The sequence below is a fragment of the Tachysurus fulvidraco genome, chromosome 26 (assembly GCF_022655615.1).
Source record: "Tachysurus fulvidraco isolate hzauxx_2018 chromosome 26, HZAU_PFXX_2.0, whole genome shotgun sequence".
In the NCBI taxonomy this organism is placed as follows: Eukaryota; Metazoa; Chordata; class Actinopteri; order Siluriformes; family Bagridae; genus Tachysurus; species Tachysurus fulvidraco.
Window position 1 is genome coordinate 16013055 of NC_062543.1, and position 27772 is coordinate 16040826.

Sequence of the window (27772 nt, forward strand, 5' to 3'; positions counted from 1 at the left end):
TTACTGTCTGTATTGTCTTATATAAGCTACAAACATTACAATAACACAGCGTTAGCTACGTAGCTTGTGTTAGCCGATTCCTACCGACCCTGATGTTTATTCACAGTTCGTCATCTCGTTAGCTCAGACCTTCCAGTTCCCGTAGCAATAATCTGGGCCAAACAATCCGACCAACCAGATTCCACTCGTCCATTTCCAGGACTATTTAACGATCCTCTCACACCGAGGGCTAACGGTCACATGTCCAGAATCTATCATGCTAACTTCTCTAGACGGCTCTTTCTTTACCTCATCTGTTTATTCAAAAGTTAGTCAGAAAATAGCTAGTAGGCTAATGCTATGCTAGTCAGGTGCACATGGTGGCACAAAGAAAGGTAACCGACATGGTTTTTAAACCTGTTTTTTTTTTTTTTAATTAAATAGAAGAGATTATTAGCTATTAGCTAAGACCTCCGCAGCCGGCTAGCTAGCTAGCAGATTATTCTAGCTTAGCATTAACAGAAAGGAGTAGCTAAAACGATCAGCATATTAGCAAGATCGATAAATATTTATCAGACTATGAAGTTAATAAAAAGGTTTTAAATAACGCGGGATTGAGGATATCGACATAACGTTGCTAACGATGGCTTAGTTAATATTATCAAAAGTATTAGCCCCCCTCCAATAACCCATCATTATCCACATTAGAGTTTTTTTCCTCTCTCTCTCTCTCTCTCTCTCTCTCTCTCTCTCTCTCTCTCTCTCTCTCTCTCTCTCTCTCATCGCTACGATCCTGATCCTGATCCTTTAGAAATGATTTTACTTCTAAAGTTCTACTCTGTGAAGCCTGAAATCTTCTGCACAGGCATCTGTTGACCTCCAGTGTTCGAACTCTTGTGTTTTTATAGAGCGACGCCGTTTTACGGACAGATGTGTTCTGTATACAGACACGTTTGTGAATATTTGCTTTACTAGTCGCACCGTAAGAGTTTTTATTTAAATTGATGTGTGCAGTAGTGAAGTGAAGCTGTTAAAATCTCCTCCAACACTAAACCCGGCGGAGGGTTGAGTCACGACTGCTGCTCATACACCACTTTTCTATTCCTCTTCTTTTGTATAAATAACATATTGAATCTATTAAACGGTTCATTTCAGAGACGCTGCTGTTGTGGTCGTTTATTATATCGTGTGAGTTGTGATCGTGAACTTGTTCTTCTGTTGGATTCGTTCCATGATGATTAACTCTTCTCTCTTTCCTTTGTCATTTATTTTATTCACACAAAAAGGCTCTTTTTAAAGCAGCTCTCAGTGAGCTGGGGTCTGTTTGGATTGAAATGTTTATTCAGCAGCACAGACTACACCAGGTATCTCGGAAAGAGACCGTACAAAGCAATAAATACTGTATATTATTTTATTTCGTGTGTTTCCTGAACATTCTCAAATATCCGCTGAACTGCATTCATGTACATGTCCACTAGAGGGCGGCGTTTCACCGTCACGAAATTAAACATTCATTTACATTTCTGGCATTAAGCAGACACTTTTATCCAGAGTGACTTCAATTTATGCAGCTGAGGGTTAAGAGCCTTGCTCAGGAGCCCAGCAGTGGCAGCCTGGTGGACATGAGATTTGAACTAATGACCTCCTGATAAGTAGTCTTAACACCTTAACCACTAGGTGATCACAGAATTCTATAGAGTAGTGAGGAGGACATTTAAGAAATTTAAGAATTTCTTTATCTGACCAGAAAATGACTGAAAGATGAAGAGGGAGGGGAGCGCGGTGGCTTAGTGGTTATCACGTTCGCCTCACACCTCCAGGGTTGGGGGTTCGATTCCCGCCTCCACCTTGTGTGTGTGGAGTTTGCATGTTCTCCCCGTGCCTCGGGGGTTTCCTCCGGGTACTCCGGTTTCCTCCCTCGGTCCAAAGACATGCATGGTAGGTTGATTGGCATCTCTGGAAAATTGTCCGTAGTGTGTGAGTGAATGAGAGTGTGTGTGTGCCCTGTGATGGGTTGGCACTCCGTCCAGGGTGTATCCTGCATCGATGCCCGATGACGCCTGAGATAGGCACAGGCTCCCCGTGACCCGAGAAGTTCGGATAAGCGGTAGAAGATGAGTGAATGAATGATGAATGAATGAAAGGTGAAGAGGGAGAAGAAATGTGTTGTATTCAATATTTAATAATAATAGTTAATCAGATGATACAGATTAGATCATGTAGGGATCATGTTTCTGACCAATCAGATTACAGATCACATGTAAGACATTATATATATTCTGTCGCTATGTCATTTAGACAGACTCTAACATCTAAACAGAGCTGAAAGACCACGGAGGCAGAAACGTGTGTGTATATATTACATTTATAACATCTCTAACGTAATCCCTTCACCATATAACCTCAAATATCTGAACATAGAGACAAAGTGAAGGTTTATAATAGACCAGATTTTAAAAGCGCTTCTTTTTTTAGACAAAAGAATGTCACCTAGTAACAGGTTAAGCTCCGCCCCCTCTCTAAGATAAAAGTTGTTGTCTTTTCCTTCTTCAGAGTTGATCTGAGACCTGAATCGCTCGGAAGATGAGATTCATAGTTTATTGAATTTGTAACCTAAATTAGGAGCTCACTGTGTGTGTGTGTGTGTGTGTGTGTGTGTGTGTGTGTGTGTGTGTTCAGTGGTTTAGTCTCTGCTCCACACTGAAATAAAAATGCATCACAAAAGTTTACCGAAAAAGGAAATCTATAATTTTGTTCCCTTCTTGGTTGGAAATTCCTGCTCCGGAGGATCAAATTCCAAAAATTTCTCAAATCCGAGTTTAATGATTGACTCGAGTGTTTATTCAGTAAAGATAAATGACACCGATCACGAAGGAGCCGCTAGCAAACGACGTCAGAGATCTCAGCAGTGAAGATGGAGAGAAACGTGCTCCACATGCTCGTGGTGTTTCTGCTGATGCCTCTGTCGAGCAGACCGCAGGAGACGGAACTTGAGAGAACTTCTCAGGATCTGTGCGGTGAGCTGAAGCATCTCCGAGAACTCGTGTCTCAGCAGGCGGACACTTTATCCGAGATCAAGGTGAAGATGGTGTACATCGAGAAAGAGAAAGCAGGTGAGACGTGTGTCACGCTTCCCTCCATCACACTCGCGGTTTGTATCGTTTCTGCTTTCTCAAGGTTAAGGTCTCAGAGTGCAGTGTTGAGTTTCACATGATTACGGTCTAAAAAAACTTCAGATGTTGATGTGAAAATCAAAACTAGATAAATTCCGCCCAGAAAGGCCAGAATGTAACTCAGTGTCCTGCAAATTCATTGGCAAACAAATGTAAATTTCAGCCTGAACATAACGCTAGTTAGCTTTCACTCGCTAGGTTAGTTTTTACTCACAGGTTCCGTTTCACTCTCACGTTAATGTTCATTAGCTGCATTTGTTTGAACTCGCTAGTCTTCTGTAACTCACTAAGCATACGCCATACCGCTAACTATCAGATTATTAGCATGTCCAGCCCGAGTGTTTACAGAGTGAAGAGTGCGGAGAAGGAGAACGCGAGTAACGTAAGAGACACAAAAGGTTCTCTGGTTGTTTTGAGGAAATGCTGAGAACGTTTAAAGATCTTAACCTACTGTAATTTTCTTAATTCCCAAGATAAAGAAGAGCAGCTGATGGCTGTGAAGACCGAACTGGAGACCATGAAGAAACTGAACGCTGGTAAACTCTAAACTAAACACTTAACCCTTAACACTAAGCGATGGTGTTGCGTCATCACTGTTACCGTTCTTGACACCAGTATGTCGTGTTGACAGAGCGGCCGAAGGTGGCGTTCAGCGCCGGATTAGCTGCGGGACAGAAAGGACCGTTTAACACTGAAAGCATGCTGATCTACAGTAAAGTCATCAGCAACATCGGAGGAGCGTATAACCCATACACAGGTCCTGTAACATTAACACAACCAGCCTGAGTTACGCTCAGTTCTAACAAACACACACTGATCTTTTGAATAAACCGGTGTGTGTTAATCACAGGTGTGTTCACGGCTCCGGTCAAAGGCGCCTACTACGTCCGCTTCACTGCCGCCGCCTACAACAGTAACAGCCACAACATGGGTGTTCACCTGTACAAGAACAACCAGCACCTCATGCACCTGGGCGAGTACGACAAAGACGGAAATGCCAGACACGTGTCCGGGGCTCTTGTGCTGGAGCTGGAGGTCGGTGACGTGGTGTACCTTCGCCTCCTTACCAACTACGCCCTCTACGACGATACGCTGCTCCGCAACACCTTCAGCGGCTTCCTCATCTTCCCTTCATGAGTCTGTGTCCAGGACCTGTGTTTAATCTCCAGGTCCTCACAATCCTGGTGTGTTTCCGTTTCATGTCGTTATGTGTGTCACATGATCACACCAACACATCCAGTGTTAACACTTTACCTCTGACACCGGAGACTCCTTCAATAAACACTTTTCTCCTCACAACAAATCCACAGCTGCATTATTTTCCTCAGGTCTCAGTAGTTTATTGTACACCATAAACACCGTACGATATACCGCTCGTCGTAATCTCTCCTGCAGACGGCACGTGGAGATTTTAGTCGTCACGTCTGTTTGGACGTAAACATGTCACGCTGATGTGTGGTTCTCTCGCTGTTTACCCATAAATAGATGGAGAATCCTTGATGGAGCTTCTCTCTCATCGCCTCTTGCATTATTATTTCCAGTTTTTCTCGACACATAAATAATACGGTTGTTAACGTGGCTCTCGGCGAGTCGTGATTTATTTGGATTCAAATGTTTATTTAGCACCACAGGCTCAATACAAGGCTCAGGAAAGTTTTATACATCTTTATTTGCAGACGTTTCCTTGAACCTTTTGTAGAATTAGTGATTAGATAATCTGCTGAACGGCATTCACCCGTGTGTCCACTAGAGGGCGTTTCAGTGTGTCGCTATCACAATATTATACCGTGCCACTGCTCTGAACACGAAGCATGTTAAAGTGTTCACTCTAAAATATCAGCTGTGTGTGTGTGTGTGTGTGTGTGTGTTGTGTTGTGTTGTGTCTCGGGTTTCACTGGTTTAGTCATTGCTCTGGTGACCTTTAACCTCTGTTATCTCAGTTCTCACTAGTAATATGGACCGTTATAAACAGCGATGGGCCACTTCCTGTTTTTCTCTTCTGCAATAAGATCTAAAGGAATTAACACCTCCTGATCATTTCTTTTTACAAAGTAAAACTAAAACAAAAACAAAATTCAGACTTTCAGCCTGTTGTTGATTCTTTAGTCAGTTGTTTGTGTAAAATGTATTAAAATTTACTAAAGTCCTGGAAAAACAGGTTCTAAACATCGTGTGTGTGTTGAGGGTTAAATAAAGATACAGCGTCACACACAGGGGATTACTTCTGTTCTCAGCTCCTTTTACAGTGATACATTAGAAATAAACTGTGATACACACCAGACAAGTGGAGCTGCAGCGCTGTGGGGGTCCCAGAGCTCATGGCTGAAGCTGAAGAACCTGTGCAGAACAACATGGTCAGTTCTTTACAGATCCAGCCTAGATGGAAGAAGGCCTGATATGAGGTACTGTATGTCTGGATCCTGGAGCTGGGGACAAACTCGGGAGATTTTTTTTACCATTTGGTCTAAAGTTCAGCTACAAGAGTTCCTACCATGAAACTCCTCAGCGTTGTTCTTCAGGAGTGACTGGAAATCTGGTTGCTCTCAAGGAGAAGAAGGATGAAGCCAAGTACAAGCAAATTCCCAATTTTCCAGTGTCTAGTGTGAACATTTACATTCTAACAGGACAACCAATCAGGACACGATATTGTACACTGTAACACAATATTATACACTCTAACACACTCTAACACACTGTAACACACTGTAACACAATATTATACACTCTAACACACTGTAACACAATATTATACACTGTAACACAATATTATACACTGTAACACACTGTAACACAATATTATACACTCTAACACACTGTAACACAATATTATACACTAACACACTGTAACACACTGTAACACAATATTATACACTGTAACACAATATTATACACTAACACACTGTAACACACTGTAACACAATATTATACACTGTAACACAATATTATACTCTAACACACTGTAACACACTGTAACACACTGTAACACACTGTAACACAATATTATACACTCTAACACACTGTAACACAATATTATACACTAACACACTGTAACACAATATTATACACTGTAACACACTGTAACACAATATTATACACTGTAACACAATATTATACACTGTAACACACTGTAACACAATATTATACACTGTAACACACTGTAACACAATATTATACACTGTAACACAATATTATACACTGTAACACACTGTAACACAATATTATACACTCTAACACACTGTAACACACTGTAACACACTAACACAATATTATACACTGTAACACACTGTAACACAATATTATACACTAACACACTGTAACACAATATTATACACTGTAACACACTGTAACACAATATTATACACTGTAACACAATATTATACACTGTAACACACTGTAACACAATATTATACACTGTAACACACTAACACAATATTATACACTGTAACACAATATTATACACTGTAACACACTGTAACACAATATTATACACTCTAACACACTGTAACACACTGTAACACACTAACACAATATTATACACTGTAACACACTGTAACACAATATTATACACTCTAACACACTGTAACACACTGTAACACACTAACACAATATTATACACTGTAACACACTGTAACACAATATTATACACTGTAACACAATATTATACACTAACACACTGTAACACAATATTATACACTGTAACACACTGTAACACAATATTATACACTGTAACACAATATTATACACTGTAACACACTGTAACACACTGTAACACAATATTATACACTGTAACACAATATTATACACTCTAACACACTGTAACACACTGTAACACACTGTAACACACTGTAACACAATATTATACACTGTAACACAATATTATACACTAACACACTGTAACACAATATTATACACTGTAACACACTGTAACACAATATTTTACACTGTAACACAATATTATACACTGTAACACACTGTAACACAATATTATACACTGTAACACACACTGTAACACACGGACACTCACTGTGACACACACTGTAACACACGGACACTCACTGTAACACACACTGTAACACACACTGTAACACACGGACACTCACTGTAACACACACTGTAACACACAGACACTCACTGTGACACTCAGTGTAACACACACTGTAACACACACAGTAACACACACTGTAACACTCACTGTAACACACACTGTAACACACGAACACTCACTGTAACACACTGTAACACACGGACACTCACTGTAACACACGCTGTAACACTCACTGTAACACACACTGTGACACACACTGTAACACACGGACACTCACTGTGACACACACTGTAACACACGGACACTCACTGTAACACACACTGTAACACACGGACACTCACTGTGACACACACTGTAACACACACTGTAACACACGGACACTCACTGTAACACACACTGTAACACACGGACACTCACTGTGACACACACTGTAACACACGGACACTCACTGTAACACACACTGTAACACACAGACACTCACTGTGACACACACTGTAACACACGGACACTCACTGTAACACACACTGTAACACACGGACACTCACTGTAACACACTGTAACACACGGACACTCACTGTAACACACTGTAACACACGGACACTCACTGTAACACACTGTAACACACGGACACTCACTGTAACACACACGGACACTCACTGTAACACTCACTGTAACACACGAACACTCACTGTAACACACACTGTAACACACGGACACTCACTGTGACACACACTGTAACACACGGACACTCACTGTAACACACACTGTAACACACGGACACTCACTGTAACACACTGTAACACACGGACACTCACTGTAACACTCACTGTAACACACGAACACTCACTGTAACACACACTGTAACACACACTGTAACACACGGACACTCACTGTAACACTCACTGTAACACACGAACACTCACTGTAACACTCACTGTGACACATACTGTAACACACACTGTAACACACACTGTAACACACGAACACTCACTGTAACACACTGTAACACACGGACACTCACTGTAACACACACTGTGACACACACTGTAACACACGGACACTCACTGTGACACTCACTGTAACACACACTGTAACACACGGACACTCACTGTGACACACACTGTAACACACGGACACTCACTGTAACACACACTGTAACACACGGACACTCACTGTAACACACTGTAACACACGGACACTCACTGTAACACACTGTAACACACGGACACTCACTGTAACACACGGACACTCACTGTAACACACACTGTGACACACGGACACTCACTGTGACACACACTGTGACACACACTGTAACACACACTGTAACACACACGGACACTCACTGTAACACACACTGTAACACACGGACACTCACTGTAACACACACTGTAACACTCACTGTGACACACACTGTAACACACACGGACACTCACTGTGACACACACTGTAACACACGGACACTCACTGTAACACACACTGTAACACACACTGTAACACACGGACACTCACTGTGACACACACTGTAACACACACTGTAACACACACTGTAACACACGGACACTCACTGTGACACACTGTAACACACGGACACTCACTGTAACACACTAACACACACTGTAACACACGGACACTCACTGTAACACTCACTGTGACACACACTGTAACACACGGACACTCACTGTAACACACTGTAACACACGGACACTCACTGTAACACACACTGTAACACACGGACACTCACTGTAACACACTGTAACACACGGACACTCACTGTAACACACTGTAACACACGGACACTCACTGTAACACACACGGACACTCACTGTAACACTCACTGTAACACACGAACACTCACTGTAACACACACTGTAACACACGGACACTCACTGTGACACACACTGTAACACACGGACACTCACTGTAACACACACTGTAACACACGGACACTCACTGTAACACACTGTAACACACGGACACTCACTGTAACACTCACTGTAACACACGAACACTCACTGTAACACACACTGTAACACACACTGTAACACACGGACACTCACTGTAACACTCACTGTAACACACGAACACTCACTGTAACACTCACTGTGACACATACTGTAACACACACTGTAACACACACTGTAACACACGAACACTCACTGTAACACACTGTAACACACGGACACTCACTGTAACACACGCTGTAACACTCACTGTAACACACACTGTGACACACACTGTAACACACGGACACTCACTGTGACACTCACTGTAACACACACTGTAACACACGGACACTCACTGTGACACACACTGTAACACACGGACACTCACTGTAACACACACTGTAACACACGGACACTCACTGTAACACACTGTAACACACGGACACTCACTGTAACACACTGTAACACACGGACACTCACTGTAACACACGGACACTCACTGTAACACACTGTAACACACGGACACTCACTGTAACACACGGACACTCACTGTAACACACACTGTGACACACGGACACTCACTGTGACACACACTGTGACACACACTGTAACACACACTGTAACACACACGGACACTCACTGTAACACACACTGTAACACACGGACACTCACTGTAACACACACTGTAACACTCACTGTGACACACACTGTAACACACACGGACACTCACTGTGACACACACTGTAACACACGGACACTCACTGTAACACACACTGTAACACACACTGTAACACACGGACACTCACTGTGACACACACTGTAACACACACTGTAACACACACTGTAACACACGGACACTCACTGTGACACACTGTAACACACGGACACTCACTGTAACACACTAACACACACTGTAACACACGGACACTCACTGTAACACTCACTGTGACACACACTGTAACACACGGACACTCACTGTAACACACTGTAACACACGGACACTCACTGTAACACACACTGTAACACACGGACACTCACTGTAACACACTGTAACACACGGACACTCACTGTAACACACTGTAACACACGGACACTCACTGTAACACACACTGTAACACACGGACACTCACTGTAACACACTGTAACACACGGACACTCACTGTAACACACACTGTAACACACACCGTAACACACGGACGCTCACTGTAACACACTGTAACACACGGACACTCACTGTAACACACGGACACTCACTGTAACACACACTGTAACACACACTGTAACACACACTGTAACACACGGACACTCACTGTAACACACACTGTGACACACGGACACTCACTGTGACACACACTGTGACACACACTGTAACACACACTGTAACACACACGGACACTCACTGTAACACACACTGTGACACACGGACACTCACTGTGACACACACTGTGACACACACTGTAACACACACTGTAACACCCACTGTAACACTCACTGTAACACACACTGTAACACACACGGACACTCACTGTGACACACACTGTGACACACACTGTAACACACACTGTAACACCCACTGTAACACTCACTGTAACACACACTGTAACACACACGGACACTCACTGTGACACTCACTGTAACACACACTGTAACACACACTGTAACACACACGGACACTCACTGTGACACACACTGTAACACACGGACACTCACTGTAACACACACTGTAACACACGGACACTCACTGTAACACACTGTAACACACGGACACTCACTGTAACACACTGTAACACACACTGTAACACACGGACACTCACTGTAACACACTGTAACACACGGACACTCACTGTAACACACTGTAACACACTGTAACACACGGACACTCACTGTGACACTCACTGTAACACACACTGTAACACACGGACACTCACTGTGACACACTGTAACACACGGACACTCACTGTGACACACTGTAACACACGGACACTCACTGTGACACACTGTAACACACACGGACACTCACTGTAACACACACTGTAACACACGGACACTCACTGTGACACACTGTAACACACGGACACTCACTGTGACACACTGTAACACACGGACACTCACTGTAACACACACTGTAACACACGGACACTCACTGTTATAACCTATTTTAACACACGTAGACAATAACATACTGTAACACACAAACACACACACACCCACACACACACAAACACAATAACATACTGTAACACACACACACACACACACACAAACACAATAACATACTGTAACACACACACACACACACACACACACACACACACACACACACACAAACACAATAACATACTGTAACACACACACACACACACAAACACAATAACATACTGTAACACACACACACAAACACAATAACATACTGTAACACACACACACACACAAACACAATAACATACTGTAACACACACACACACACACACACACACACACACACACACACACACACACACACACAATAACATACTGTAACACACACACACAAACACAATAACATACTGTAACACACACACACACACACACACACACACACACACACACACACACACACACACACACACACACACACACACTAACATACTGTAACACACACAAACACAGACACAATCCAACAAACACACACATACACACAAACTGTCAGGGATTGTGCGTCTTCAAGGATAAAATCCAGACCCAGATGCCGGGACAACAAAAAGGGGTTTATTTAGGACAAACTAATAAAAGGGCGGAGACACGAGGGACCTGGAACAGAGGACAACACAGACACAGGGACACAAACACAAGGTAACAAACACAATGGACTGTTACAATGTCTTATTGTGTGTATTACAGTCTTACATATATATATCTCTTCCTTCCCCTCTTCCTTCCTTCCTTCCTTCCTAATTCATTCTTTCTCTCATCTTCAACTTCTGTTTTTTTTTCTTTCGTTCCTGTTTTTTATTCTCGCTTTTCCCTTTTTTCTCCAACATTGCATTTTTTCTAAGATTCTTAATTTTTTTTTTACTTCGAGCCTCAGGTTGTTATACTGTTATATTCCCTTAACATTCCAACACACACACACACACACACACACACACACACACACACACACACACACACACACACACACACACACACACACACACACACACACACAGAGAACATTACCCTTAAGAATTAGAGGAGTGAGTGCACTGTGTGAAGGAGGAACAGGATGCTGGTCTGGAGGAGTGTGTGTGTGTGTGTGTGTGTGTGTGTGTGTGTGTGTGTGTGTGTGTGTGTGTGTGTGTGTGTGTGTGTGTAGGTTGTAAAATTAATGGTGTTCCCTGACCTTATGAATATCCTGCATATTCGACATAGACCCTGTGTGTGTGTGTGTGTGTGTGTGTGTGTGTGTGTGTAGCCCAGTTCTCAGGGTCTGTGTGTAAGTGTGTTTTAGTTTAGTGAGCACGATTCCTCTATCACACACTCCCTTGAGACTCCAGCCAATCAGAATGCTGCTTTTCTCCCTCCATCATAAACTTGTACGAGTTTTTTCCTGAAGTTAAACTTCTGCTTCATTTCACACGTCACCTGCATTTTATTAACATTTTAAAAATGTTAATAAACAAATTAAATTTGTTTAGTGGATTATGGGTCAGAGCACTGAATAAATAAATATGCATGAGGCTGTGACACGTTGTAGCTCCGCCCCCTCACAAATGTAACCATGTGTCATTTCTCATACAGCTTTCCCTGTAGTTAGTAAACCGAGTGATGTGTGGTTTGGGACACGCCCATAGTGAACTGGTGATACACACACACACACACACACACACACACACACACACACACACACACACACACACACACACACACACACACACACACACACACACACACACACAATAAAGTACGAGGCCATAAATCACTGAACCTTTCACACAGAACTGATGAGTTCCGACATGTCCAGGTTCTGCTAATGAACGCTACAGAAACACAACCTTTTTTAGTAATCAGTAAAAGTTCACATGGCTCAGAAATGATCAGTAGAAGGTAAAAAATTCTGATCTTCATCAGGGATCAAATGTGTAGAGTCTCTGGAGCTTTAGAGAAAATGTAGAGAATCTGGTCTATGTGTTATTAATCTCAGGGTTGAGGTTAAACTTAAGGTCCTGATTCGAGCTATTGGGAAAAAATGAGCTTCTGGGACAGAAACAGTACATTAGCAGGAGTGTGTTAGCAGGAGTGTGTTAGAAGGAGTGTGTTAGAAGGAGTGTGTTAGCAGGAGTGTGTTAGCAGGAGTGTGTTAGCAGGAGTGTGTTAGCAGGAGTGTGTTAGCAAGAGTGTGTTAGCAGGAGTGTGTTAGCAGGAGTGTGTTAGCAAGAGTGTGTTAACAGGAGTGTGTTAGCAGGAGTGTGTTAACAGGAGTGTGTTAGCAGGAGTGTGTTAGCAGGAGTGTGTTAGCAGGAGTGTGTTAGCAGGAGTGTGTTAGAAGGAGTGTGTTAGCAAGAGTGTGTTAGCAGGAGTGTGTTAGCAGGAGTGTGTTAGCAAGAGTGTGTTAGCAAGAGTGTGTTAGCAGGAGTGTGTTAACAGGAGTGTGTTAGCAGGAGTGTGTTAGCAAGAGTGTGTTAACAGGAGTGTGTTAACAGGAGTGTGTTAGCAGGAGTGTGTTAGCAGGAGTGTGTTAGCAGGAGTGTGTTAGCAGGAGTGTGTTAGCAGGAGTGTGTTAGCAAGAGTGTGTTAGCAGGAGTGTGTTAGCAGGAGTGTGTTAGCAAGAGTGTGTTAGCAGGAGTGTGTTAGCAAGAGTGTGTTAGCAGGAGTGTGTTAGCAGGAGTGTATTAACAGGAGTGTGTTAGCAGGAGTGTATTAACAGGAGTGTATTAACAGGAGTGTATTAACAGGAGTGTGTTAACAGGAGTGTATTAACAGGAGTGTGTTAACAGGAGTGTATTAACAGGAGTGTATTAACAGGAGTGTGTTAACAGGAGTGTATTAACAGGAGTGTATTAACAGGAGTGTATTAACAGGAGTGTATTAGCAGGAGTGTGTTAGCAGGAGTGTGTTAGCAGGAGTGTGTTAGCAGGAGTGTGTACTTGTGTTTGGGTGGTTCGTCCCACATCACTTATATATTTACATGCTATTTAACTAGTTAACTAAGTCCATGATAGTGATAACGTCAGTGGTTAGACCCCATGACCATGTCCCATGACCACGCCCTATGACAACGCCCCATGACCACAGCCCATGACCACGCCCCATGACAACACCCCATGACCACGCCCTATGACAACGCCCCATGACAAAACCCCATGACAACACCCCATGACCACGCCCGATGACAACACCCCATGACCACGCCCGATGACAACGCCCCATGACAACACCCCATGGCAACGCCCCATGACCACGCCCCATGACAAAGCCCCATGACCACGCCCCATGACCACGTCCCACGACCACGTCCCATGACCACGGCCCATGACCACGCCCCACGACCACGTCCCACGACCATGGCCCACGACCACGGCCCACGACCACGGCCCATGACCACGGCCCACGACCACGGCCCACGACCACGGCCCACGACCACGGCCCATGACCACGGCCCATGACCACGGCCCATGACCACGTCCCATGACTACTCCTAGATTTTTAGTGTTCCAAGCACCAATGTGTCAGGAGCTCTATATGGTTTGATTTAAGCGTCGCTCGCAGCACATCTGGTACATCAGTGTTTACGTGAGCTTAGGGTCGACTCCTCTGAAGTCCCCTGGGGTCTTCACAAGTTATCTGATCCAGATGTTTCATCACTCCAGCCTTAGGAAATGAAATTAAATAGAATTAATTAAATTCAATCGAATTCAAGTTCAAAGTCAAAATGAATCAACATGCAACATCTGGTCAGTTTTACAAGATATTGTAGTAATGTTATATCTGTCATTTAGATTACACACACACACACACACACACACACACACACACACACACACACACACACACACACACACACACTTACCCCATGGGTAATGATGTTCTCATCTTTCTTGGTTCTCGAGCAATTTCCATGATCTGTATCTCAGCACTCTCTGAGCTCGTTAACAACATCGTTATGACATGTGACCTGTGCCAGAGGTCTCGCTGGTCCGTTCCCGTGGCAACTCGAGAGTGGTTTGACATTCGCACCTTACGCCTGTGACGTGTCTCTCAATCTTGTGTTGTTGTTTTTTTAGACTACATTCATTTGTCTCTTAGGTAGCGATCGAACATTTTGAGTCTGTGAAACACACACACACACACACACTCTCTCACACACACACACACACACACACACACACACACACACACACACACACACACACACACACACTCTCTCACACACACACACACACACACACACACACACACACACACACACACACACACACACACACACACACACTGTACTGGCTTCTACAGTGAATAATGACCAAAAGAACATGTCATGTTATTAATTATTAATAATTAATAATGCAAACAGTGGGCGTGACCAATGTAAACAGTGGGCGTGGCCAATGCAAATGAGCAGAGATTATGTACATGAATAAATGTTGAATATGTTTAAGACTCAGTAATAACAAGAAAGTCCAGGAATCTTCAGTAAGGATCCAGAGTCTATCCCGGGAATACTGGCTGTGAGGAGCGAATAACTTCTGTACGCTGTTTACTCTCTCTCTCTCTCTCTCTCTCTCTCTCTCTCTCTCTCTCTCTCTCTCTTTCTCTCTCTCTCTCTCTCCTTACCCATATTCCCTTTCTATGTCTTTCCCTCTTTGTACCTCTCCCCCCTCTCTCTGGACCTCGGTGCTCATAAAAAGCACTACAGGAAGTCTCCTATCAGACAGACCTCTTGTCCTCTTGTCCTGCATCTCTCTCTCTCTCTCTCTCTCCTCTATGCACACACACTCTTACACACACTGTGAATATTAGAGAGGAAACAATTGTGTTTGTATGTAAGTATTTCTGTGTGTGTGTGTGTGTGTGTGTGTGTGTGTGTGTGTGTGTGTGTGTGCGTGTGTGTAAAGCAGACATCTCTGCAGTAACATACAGTTTGGAAGAAGATGAACATCTGTTGGTAATTTCATCTACAGGAAAACTTCACGAGGGAATCGAGGATCAGAGAAACGGTAAAGTTTTTATTTTCTACTTACAAACTTTACACACAGCAGAGATTAAAAAGCTCAGATCGGAACGGACAAATCATTAGGTACTAATTAATCTGTGTGTGTGTGTGTGTGTGTGTGTGTGTGTGTGTGTGTGTGTGTGTGTGTGTGTGTGTGTGTGTGTGTGTGTGATTTATGATAAGACCAGCATTATTCCCATCTTTCCTCCTCCTGAATAACAATAACGAAGGATTTAATCCATCGATGAGACACAATCAGAACTAAAAGAGACTTACGTCAGAACTAAAAGTTTACACGCCCCAGGTTTGTTCAGACACCAGGTTTCTGTGAGATAAATCAGTGTGACATTACAGCATTTTAAAGGGAAATTAAGGGGAAAAGCAATCAGATATTTGAAGGAATAAAGATTTACAGTGACTGAGATTCGAAAGTAAACACACCCCTAAAATAATACTTTAATAAAATAATACACTCAGTGGTCCTGAGTCCCGTCTCCTCCATCTTTCCTCTCCCTTTCTTATGAAAATGTTCAGGTCCATCAGACTGTGAGCTCAGCACTCAGGTGTTCAGGTGTTCAGGTGTGATGCAGGTCTGGACTCCGGGTCCATCTTTCACAAACACTGAGTTGCTGCTGCTTCAGTTGTTCCTGTGTTGATAGTGACACTGATGATGTTAGTGATGATGTTAGTGACGATGTTAGTGACGATGTTAGTGATGTTAGTGATGTTAGTGATGTTAGTGATGATGTTAGTGATATTAGTGACGATGTTAGTGACGATGTTAGTGATGATGTTAGTGATGTTAGTGACGATGTTAGTGACGATGTTAGTGACGATGTTAGTGATGTTAGTGATGTTAGTGATGTTAGTGATGATGTTAGTGATATTAGTGACGATGTTAGTGATGATGTTAGTGATGATGTTAGTGATGTTAGTGACGATGTTAGTGATGTTAGTGATGTTAGTGATGATGTTAGTGATATTAGTGACGATATTAGTGATGATGTTAGTGATGTTAGTGACGATGTTAGTGACGATGTTAGTGATGTTAGTGATGTTAGTGATGGTTAGTGATATTAGTGACGATATTAGTGATGATGTTAGTGATGTTAGTGACGATGTTAGTGATGTTAGTGATGTTAGTGACGATGTTAGTGATGTTAGTGACGATGTTAGTGATGTTAGTGACGATGTTAGTGATGTTAGTGACGATGTTAGTGATGTTAGTGACGATGTTAGTGATGATGTTAGTGATGTTAGTGACGATGTTAGTGATGTTAGTGATGTTAGTGATGATGTTAGTGATGATGTTAGTGATGATGCTAGTGATGTTAGTGACGATGTTAGTGATGTTAGTGATGATGCTAGTGATGTTAGTGACGATGTTAGTGATGATATTAGTGATGTTAGTGATGTTAGTGATGATGTTAGTGATGTTAGTGATGATGTTAGTGATGATGGTAGTGATGATGTTAGTGATGTTAGTGATGATGTTAGTGATGATGTTAGTGACGATGTTAGTGATGTTAGTGACGATGTTAGTGACGATCTTAGTGATATTAGTGACGATGTTAGTGATGATGTTAGTGACGATGTTAGTGACGATGTTAGTGATGTTAGTGATGTTAGTGATGATGTTAGTGATGTTAGTGATGATGTTAGTGATGATGTTAGTGATGTTAGTGATGTTAGTGATGATGTTAGTGATGATGTTAGTGATGTTAGTGATGTTAGTGATGTTAGTGATGTTAGTGATGATGTTAGTGATGATGTTAGTGATATTAGTGACGATGTTAGTGATGATGTTAGTGATGTTAGTGATGTTAGTGATGATGTTAGTGATGATGTTAGTGATGATGGTAGTGATGTTAGTGATGTTAGTGACGATGTTAGTGATGATGTTAGTGACGATGTTAGTGATGTTAATGACGATGTTAGTGATATTAGTGACGATGTTAGTGATGATGTTAGTGACGATGTTAGTGATGATGTTAGTGATGTTAGTGACGATATTAGTGACGATGTTAGTGATATTAGTGACGATGTTAGTGATGATGTTAGTGACGATGTTAGTGATGTTAGTGACGATGTTAGTGACGATGTTAGTGATGATGTTAGTGACGATGTTAGTGATGATGTTAGTGATGATGTTAGTGATGTTAGTGATGATGTTAGTGATGTTAGTGACGATGTTAGTGATGTTAGTGACGATGTTAGTGACGATGTTAGTGACGATGTTAGTGACGATGTTAGTGATATTAGTGACTATGTTAGTGATGATGTTAGTGACGATGTTAGTGATATTAGTGACGATGTTAGTGATATTAGTGATGATGTTAGTGATGTTAGTGATGTTAGTGATGATGTTAGTGATGATGTTAGTGATGTTAGTGATGTTAGTGATGATGTTAGTGATGATGTTAGTGATATTAGTGACGATGTTAGTGACGGATGTTAGTGACGATGTTAGTGACGATGTTAGTGACATTAGTGACGATGTTAGTGACGATGTTAGTGACAATGTTAGTGATATTAGTGACGATGTTAGTGACGATGTTAGTGACGATGTTAGTGATGATGTTAGTGATATTAGTGACGATGTTAGTGACGATGTTAGTGACGATGTTAGTGACAATGTTAGTGACAATGTTAGTGACAATGTTAGTGATATTAGTGACGATGTTAGTGACGATGTTAGTGACGATATTAGTGACGATGTTAGTGACGATGTTAGTGACGATGTTAGTGACGATGTTAGTGATATTAGTGACGATGTTAGTGATATTAGTGACGATGTTAGTGATATTAGTGACGATGTTAGTGATATTAGTGACGATGTTAGTGATGTTAGTGACGATGTTAGTGACGATGTTAGTGACGATGTTAGTGATGTTAGTGACGATGTTAGTGATATTAGTGACGATGTTAGTGACGATGTTAGTGATATTAGTGACGATGTTAGTGATGTTAGTGATGATGTTAGTGATATTAGTGACGATGTTAGTGACGATGTTAGTGACGATGTTAGTGACGATGTTAGTGACGATATTAGTGACCATGTTAGTGACGATGTTAGTGACGATGTTAGTGATATTAGTGACGATGTTAGTGACGATGTTAGTGATATTAGTGACGATGTTAGTGACGATGTTAGTGACGATGTTAGTGATATTAGTGACGATGTTAGTGACGATGTTAGTGATATTAGTGACGATGTTAGTGACGATGTTAGTGACGATGTTAGTGATATTAGTGACGATGTTAGTGACGATGTTAGTGACGATGTTAGTGATATTAGTGACGATGTTAGTGATGTTAGTGACGATGTTAGTGACGATGTTAGTGATATTAGTGACGATGTTAGTGACGATGTTAGTGACGATGTTAGTGACGATGTTAGTGATATTAGTGACGATATTAGTGACGATGTTAGTGACGATGTTAGTGACGATGTTAGTGACGATGTTAGTGATATTAGTGACGATGTTAGTGACGATATTAGTGACGATATTAGTGACGATGTTAGTGACGATGTTAGTGACGATGTTAGTGACGATGTTAGTGACGATGTTAGTGATATTAGTGACGATGTTAGTGATGTAAGTGACGATGTTAGTGATATTAGTGATGATGTTAGTGATATTAGTGACGATGTTAGTGATATTAGTGACGATGTTAGTGATATTAGTGACGATGTTAGTGATATTAGTGATGATGTTAGTGATATTAGTGACGATGTTAGTGATATTAGTGACGATGTTAGTGATATTAGTGACGATGTTAGTGATATTAGTGACGATGTTAGTGACGATGTTAGTGACGATGTTAGTGACGATGTTAGTGACGATGTTAGTGACGATGTTAGTGACGATGTTAGTGATATTAGTGACGATATTAGTGACGATGTTAGTGACGATGTTAGTGACGATGTTAGTGACGATGTTAGTGATATTAGTGACGATATTAGTGACGATGTTAGTGACAATGTTAGTGACGATGTTAGTGACGATGTTAGTGATGATGTTAGTGATATTAGTGACGATGTTAGTGACGATATTAGTGACGATATTAGTGACGATGTTAGTGACGATGTTAGTGACGATGTTAGTGACGATATTAGTGACGATGTTAGTGACGATGTTAGTGATATTAGTGACGATGTTAGTGACGATGTTAGTGATATTAGTGACGATGTTAGTGACGATGTTAGTGATATTAGTGACGATGTTAGTGACGATGTTAGTGATATTAGTGACGATGTTAGTGACGATGTTAGTGACGATGTTAGTGATATTAGTGACGATGTTAGTGACGATGTTAGTGATATTAGTGACGATGTTAGTGACGATGTTAGTGATATTAGTGACGATGTTAGTGACGATGTTAGTGATATTAGTGACGATGTTAGTGACGATGTTAGTGACGATGTTAGTGATATTAGTGACGATGTTAGTGACGATGTTAGTGATATTAGTGACGATGTTAGTGACGATGTTAGTGATATTAGTGATATGACACAGATACAGCCAGCAGCAGGTAGATGTTTTATTTCGTGTGACTTCCTCCTGAAGGCTAAATCTGAAGATCAGTGAGACTTTATGACTGATTCAGCTGAAAAAGCAGGTTTTTTTTTTCACACATTTCTTCGTCAGCAAGAATGTGAGATTGATCTTAATCACATTTCCACATCAGTTGCATCTCGGAGCTTAAACACACATCGCACTTTTACTTTAAATCCCATTAGTCAGCTGTGTGCTGTGTTCTGTCCTACTGCAGCGATGGACACAGTGATTAAACAGCAATATGTGTGTGTGTGTGTGTGTGTGTGTGTGTGTGTGTGTGTGTGTGTGTGTGTGTGTGTGTGTAAACTTAGCTAAGAAAAGGAAAACCAAACAATCTCCCACTGCAGTCAACTGCAGAGAAACAAACATGTCTTTCATTATGTCTGTTGTTTCTCTTGGATCGAAGCAGATGCTCATTAATTCCTCGAAAGGGTTCGGATTCATTTTTAGAGATAGAAAAATATTAGCTTTGGGAAGTCAAAGATGCTGGACGAAGGTCAGATTAAGGGTGTGTACAGAACCACAGATGGGTATAAGAGCCAATGACAGAGGAATGTAAGGAATGTGTTACTACATGTTCATATAGCTAAAGGTAAATAAACAGGTGGAAGGTAAAGGTGTGTAAACCTGTAGAGTTATCTCCTGAGGGTCAGCGAGCGAGAGGCTTCACATGATGGCATCAGTAGGACTTTATCACAACAAACTGATAAACACGTGTTAGTCCTGGTGAAGTGTGCTGTCCTGCTGCCTGTATGCTCTCCAGACGTCTCTCCAGAAGGTCGCACTGGAACCGAGGTGTGACCTGGAGGGCTTGAGAAGGTCATGAGACTCATAGCTGAGTTTACTTACTAACACAAACCAGAAAAAGAAAAACGGGTTCTAAAGTCAACACCGAGTTCAGGGTCACACAATGATAGACAGAGCAATTTTCTAAAGATCCAAAAAAAAAAGCGAGGGAAACGTGGACTAGATGAAAACAGAGGAGAATCGAGACGTTCTAAAGAGCCTAAAAAGAGCTAAAGAAACAAAGATGTTCATGCAACTGAAAACTGAACCAAACCAGAACTGAAGACCAAATATGGTGAACAGGACAGAACTGTTAACCTCCGTGACCTTCACCTTCACCTCACTTACTCTGACCCGAGTCTGGGCCTCAGATGCTCTGCTCATGGGCCATGAAGCTCTGCTAGACTGTCTACAGTGTCCCTGGATACAAAGTTCTGAATCTTAAAGGCTGCAATCTGATTGGATCTCTGCTCATGTCTATAGATACATACTCTATATAAACATGGCTGAGAAAAAGTCACAGTAACACTAACACTAAAGCTACTACACATTATTCTGACTGGTTGACATAAGAGCAGCATCTTAGTAATAAATTGATTCACTGATTGATTCATTGCTTAAATGATTCATTGCTAAATTGATTCATTGCTTAAATGATTCATAGATTATCTCACAGATCAATGAATTATTAATACATACTACAAAAATGTCACAGTTCCGACACACACACACACACACACACACACACACACACACACACACACACACACACACACACACACACACACACACACACACACTTCCACATCCTCATATTTACTTACTGTACGTCTCATCTACATACAACAGAAATAAAGTGAATCAGGAAACTATAAACACAGAGGCACGATTCCAGCAGCTGAGGAACGTGGGGCCTTCGAACATGTGCGTAAACATGTGGCGAAGCCTTTCACACACACACACACACACACACACACACACACACACACACACACACACACACACACACACACACACACACACACACGCACACACACGCACACACTCTTTCCATTAGGAACCCGAACCCTTTCACACGCGACTCTTCCCACTAGAGACCCTCTGTCAGTGGGAATCTGCTTTCCTTTCTCAGGGTTTCTTTTTTTTTTCTCTTCTTTCCGAGCCAAGACTTTCACGTGTGGTTTTCACTCACTCGAGACCTCCTGTGCAGAGCTTTCGCAATGCTGTTACAATCCTGGGGGTTAAAATCATCATGAGTAATCGCTGTAATATAAAAGCATTTCATAATTCAGAATAAAAGTTGTTTGTGTTCTTTCTCTGCTTTGGGGGAAAATCTGCTCTTCCTTTACCTAAGCAGAGGGTTTCTTCACAGAGCGCCGCTATTTATTGTTGACATCTTTGCAGTATTGTTTTTCTTGTCTTTTCACAGTATACATGTGATTTTGCTCTTCAGAATCCTGTAATTTCCTTCGACGAGAAAGTCTTCACAGTTTCGGAGTCCGTGTGTTTCTGAGTTAGTGTCTGACATGGAAGATGACCAAACATCTGGAGCACTTTATTAGCTATAAGCAATATATCATGAGTGGTCGGGCACGGTGGCTTAGCGGTTATCACGTTCGCCTCACACCTACAGGGTCGGGGGTTCGATTCCCACCTCCGCCTTGTGTGTGTGGAGTTTGCATGTTCTCCCCGTGCCTCGGGGGTTTCCTCCGGGTACTCCGGTTTCCTCCCCCGGTCCAAAGACATGCATGGTAGGTTGATTGGCATCTCTGGGAAATTGTCCGTAGTGTGTGAGTGTGTGAGTGAATGAGAGTGTGTGTGCCCTGTGATGGGTTGGCACTCCGTCCAGGGTGTATCCTGCCTCGATGCCCGATGACGCCTGAGATAGGCACAGGCTCCCCGTGACCCGAGAAGGTCGGATAAGCGGTAGTAGATGAATGAATGAATAAATGAATATCAGGAGCCTCCAGGCCACTAGGGGGCTCTGTAACAATGTGTACAATGTTGCTTATGGAACCAAAAGGTTAACTGACATCCCATGACAACCTCATGAGCATATCTAGTCCTCAAACCTACAAAGATTATCTCGTTTATTCACCAAACAAAACGTTAACTTCAAACCGTCAAGATCCTGATGGTTGTGGCCAGAAAAGTGTACAACAGCGCCACCCACAGGAAATCCCACAGAGGCTGTGACTAAAGCAGAACCAGGCAAGCAGGAAGGTTCTCGCAAGGTGGAGACGGTAAAGTCTCGATAAACAGTGCTGTGAAGAAACCCCTGCACTTTTTACAGTATCCTGATACCTCCATCTCTTCCCTTTAACATAACTTCCTTATTAACACAACATTTCTATTGCGACATTATTCTCACTGTCTCATTGTTTTTTTTATTGTGTGTTTTGCAGATCCCTGATATTTCACCCAATCACAGTGAACCTCCCTCACCATGGATTCAGACTCCTCCTCCCTTAATCTGAGCACGTCGAGCGATCCGACGTCCCTCAGTGACGTCTCGAACCGGTCGTGCGATTATCTCTCGCTTTCCACCCATCACTACCAGAAGACCCTCATTCCTGTTATGTACTTCCTAATCTTCATCCTGGGTTTCCTTGGGAACATGCTAGCAGTGTGTGTGCTAGGTCAGAAGTCGCTGAGGTGCACTGTTGCTAACACGTACCTGTTGAACCTGGCCCTGTCCGACCTCGTCTTTCTTATCGGCCTTCCGTTCTGGGCGGTGCATTACCTCCGAGATTACGACTGGCCATTTGGTTCATTCATGTGCAAGCTGTGCAGCTCTTTGACCTCGCTAAACACCTACGCTAGCATCTACTTCATCATGGGAATGAGCATCGATCGGTATCGCGTCATCGTCTACCCTCTGCAGTCACACTGCACCGAGACTGTGTATCACGCCAGGACCGTGTTTCATGCCAGGTGTGTGTGTGCCGTGATCTGGGTCCTAGCGACTCTCACCACCATCCCGGCGCTTGTTTTCCGGGAAACGCATTACTCTACCGAGTACAATATCACATTCTGCGCGATGAACTACCCTAACATGCACTGGCACGGGATGCTAACGCTTGCTAAAAACACCTTTGGCTTTCTGATCCCTTTAATTGTCATAGCAACCTGCTACAGCCGAATCAGGTGTCACCTGCTAGCCACCCCGGAGCTGGTGGAACCTGATCCATCACGTCTGGAGCGCGTTCGGCGTGTTGCATTTGCCATAGTTACGGCGTTCTTCGTCTGCTGGTTCCCGTTTCACACGCTGTCCTTCATGAGCGTGTTGCAGGAGCTCGGCGTGGTCTGGAGCTGTAAAGTTCAGCAGGTGATGAGCATCGTGTTCGCTCCGGCGCTCTGCCTCGGCTTCGCCAACTCCGCCATCAACCCGCTGCTCTATTGTTTTGTGGGGAACCGATTTCGGCAGCAGCTGCGCCGACTCTGGGAGGCAAAAGTGCAAAAGATGGGAAAGCAGCGGAGCGACTCTGTGAGCATGCAGATCAGCTCATTCTCAAGAAAACTCAGTGAGACCAAAGATACAATGGCTTCTGTTAATGTGGAGGACAAACTGTGATTTATACACTTTACAGGGTGGAACTTTACACTGAAGGACATTGCAGGTCATGGGGTTATGTCATGACGGGACTGTCTTTTATATGGACACATCAAGTTGACAGCAGACGTGGAAATGACCACGAACCCCACAACAAACATCTGCAGGTTCTGACATCGTAAGAAACATCACAGCTATGAAGAAGTGAACCCCAGAATAATGAGTGAACTCACGAGCAGGACAAAATCAACACAGAATAGTGCCTCACTTCCAACTACCTTAACACACCCAAAAACCCTCCTGCCCCAACCACCCCTTTGTCCCCCTAAAGCCTAATGCCCCACCCACCCCTTTTCCCCCTAAAGCCTAATGCCCCACCAACCCCTTTGTCCCACTAAACCCTCCTGCCTCACCCACCCCTTTGTCCCCCTAAAGCCTAATGCCCCACCCACCAACCCCATCCTCCCCCTTGTTGAAGCCAGATAATTTTACTTAAGACACAAAAATATATATATAAAAACACCTAAATATATTATCTGTATAAAGGATGCAATGTTTCACTGTTATCATCGACATTGTTTACTGATTTATAACCTGAAGGCATTTAGCGTGTCATGTATGCTAGCGTTTCAGGGGCGCCAGGTTACGCTAAATCCTGCTAATATTTATAATGTTTATATTTATAACGTGGCTGTTCATTGTTAAAGCTGTGGTTAGAGCACAATAAAGGCATGTTAGAGAAACAGTTAGAAGGACGGTGAGCTAGCTAAATGATCAGGTAAGAGAAAGAGTCATATGTTCGCTCCTTCACTCGTTCACTCGTTTATTCCTTCACTCCTTCACTCGTTCGCTCGTTTATTCCTTCACTCGTTCACACTGGCGTCTGACACTCGAGCTTCCTGTTTGGACAATTTCACGGGGCCTTGCAGTGCCTGGGGCCGCTAAGCATGGGAGAATGTTAGCAATGTTACAAAATTTCACAGAATGCATGACATCACCGATCACACACACACACACACACACACACACACACACACACACACACACACACACACACACACACACACACACACACACAGATAAGACCTCTGAGTAATAATACTTTATGTTTTATGGACAGATTTATTGTTTTGAGCTGCTTTTCTTGGCTGATCTGCTGGCAGGTTTTGTGTGTGTGTGTGTGTGTGTGTGTGTGTGTGTGTGTGTGTGTGTGTGTGTGTGTGTGTGTGTGTGTGTGTGTGTGTGTACAAGTTTTCTTTTAGTTCTGGTATTAAGTTTGTGGAAGAACCACATTGGAATGAAGATCAGGTTTCTATGGTATTATAGTAAAGTGTAGAAATATGGAAAATAAATAAATAAATAAATAAATAAATAAATATAAAATTACATGAAAACAAACAAACAAAAACAAATAAACATCTTTTAAAAATGTTTTATTTCTGATTGTAAAGAAAATTCTCTTCATTCCTAGACATATGTCTGTTATACTGCACTGTTCCTGTTATGTGTAAGACCCAGTTATTAACAAAGCCACAGGTCAGAGGTCACCGTGTTGGACTGAGATTTGAACCTCCACCAAGCAGCCACTGCTGAGCCCCCGAGCAAGACCCTTAATGTGACCCTTAGCTGTTCTATAACATGTATGTTGCTCTGGATAAGGGCATCTCCTAAGTGTTAAACCACCTGAACCACCCCACCACTGCCTCCATGTGGAGACGGAAACAGTCCAGCTGTGTGTGTGTTTCAGCTGTGTGTGTGTTTCAGCTGTGTGTGTGTTTCAGCTGTGTGTGTGTTTCAGCTGTGTGTGTTTCAGCTGTGTGTGTGTTTCAGCTGTGTGTGTGTTTCAGCTCTGAGTGTTTCAGCTGTGTGTGTTTCAGCTGTGTGTGTGTTTCAGCTGTGTGTGTGTTTCAGCTGTGTGTGTTTCAGCTGTGTGTGTGTTTCAGCTGTGTGTGTGTTTCAGCTGTGTGTGTTTCAGCTGTGTGTGTTTCAGCTGTGTGTGTTTCAGCTGTGTGTGTTTCAGCTGTGTGTGTGTTTCAGCTGTGTGTGTTTCAGCTGTGTGTGTGTTTCAGCTGTGTGTGTGTTTCAGCTGTGTGTGTTTCAGCTGTGTGTGTTTCAGCTGTGTGTGTTTCAGCTGTGTGTGTTTCAGCTCTGTGTGTTTCAGCTGTGTGTGTTTCAGCTGTGTGTGTGTTTCAGCTGTGTGTGTTTCAGCTGTGTGTGTGTTTCAGCTGTGTGTGTTTCAGCTGTGTGTGTGTTTCAGCTGTGTGTGTGTTTCAGCTGTGTGTGTGTTTCAGCTGTGTGTGTTTCAGCTGTGTGTGTTTCAGCTCTGTGTGTTTCAGCTGTGTGTGTGTTTCAGCTGTGTGTGTGTTTCAGCTGTGTGTGTGTTTCAGCTGTGTGTGTTTCAGCTGTGTGTGTTTCAGCTCTGTGTGTGTTTCAGCTGTGTGTGTGTTTCAGCTGTGTGTGTGTTTCAGCTGTGTGTGTTTCAGCTGTGTGTGTGTTTCAGCTGTGTGTGTGTTTCAGCTGTGTGTGTGTTTCAGCTGTGTGTGTTTCAGCTGTGTGTGTGTTT

At 42.7% G+C, this 27772-nt stretch overlaps 3 protein-coding genes across 4 annotated transcripts in view; all 3 read left to right on the top strand.

The window, feature by feature from the left end:
- Positions 1-1137, top strand: part of tpcn1 (two pore segment channel 1) — a 5136-nt gene extending 3999 nt beyond the window's left edge. Inside the window, exon 9 of the mRNA XM_047809252.1 lies at positions 1-1137. This exon is cut by the window's left edge and continues 618 nt beyond it. The gene's annotated coding sequence lies outside the window, so the exon portion shown is untranslated.
- A 1708-nt stretch (positions 1138-2845) lies between these two features.
- Positions 2846-4455, top strand: LOC113653863 (complement C1q-like protein 4). The gene is made up of 4 exons (XM_027163720.2): positions 2846-3092; positions 3626-3688; positions 3784-3909; positions 4003-4455. The coding sequence occupies exons 1-4, from the start codon at positions 2894-2896 to the stop codon at positions 4287-4289; spliced, it is 675 nt and encodes a 224-aa protein (XP_027019521.2). The 5' UTR covers positions 2846-2893; the 3' UTR covers positions 4290-4455.
- Positions 4456-15982: 11527 nt separating this feature from the next.
- On the top strand, positions 15983-26640 carry agtr2 (angiotensin II receptor, type 2). 2 transcript variants are annotated; one of them, XM_027163723.2, is made up of 3 exons: positions 15983-16138; positions 16277-16312; positions 24062-26640. In XM_027163723.2, exon 3 carries the CDS (start codon positions 24103-24105, stop codon positions 25228-25230), a length of 1128 nt encoding a protein of 375 aa, XP_027019524.1. In that variant the 5' UTR covers positions 15983-16138; positions 16277-16312; positions 24062-24102; the 3' UTR covers positions 25231-26640. The 2 variants fall into 2 exon arrangements, with proteins under 2 accessions (XP_027019524.1, XP_027019522.1); XM_027163721.2 differs by lacking the exon at positions 15983-16138 and having other exon boundaries at positions 16148-16312.
- Positions 26641-27772: the final 1132 nt, after the last annotated feature.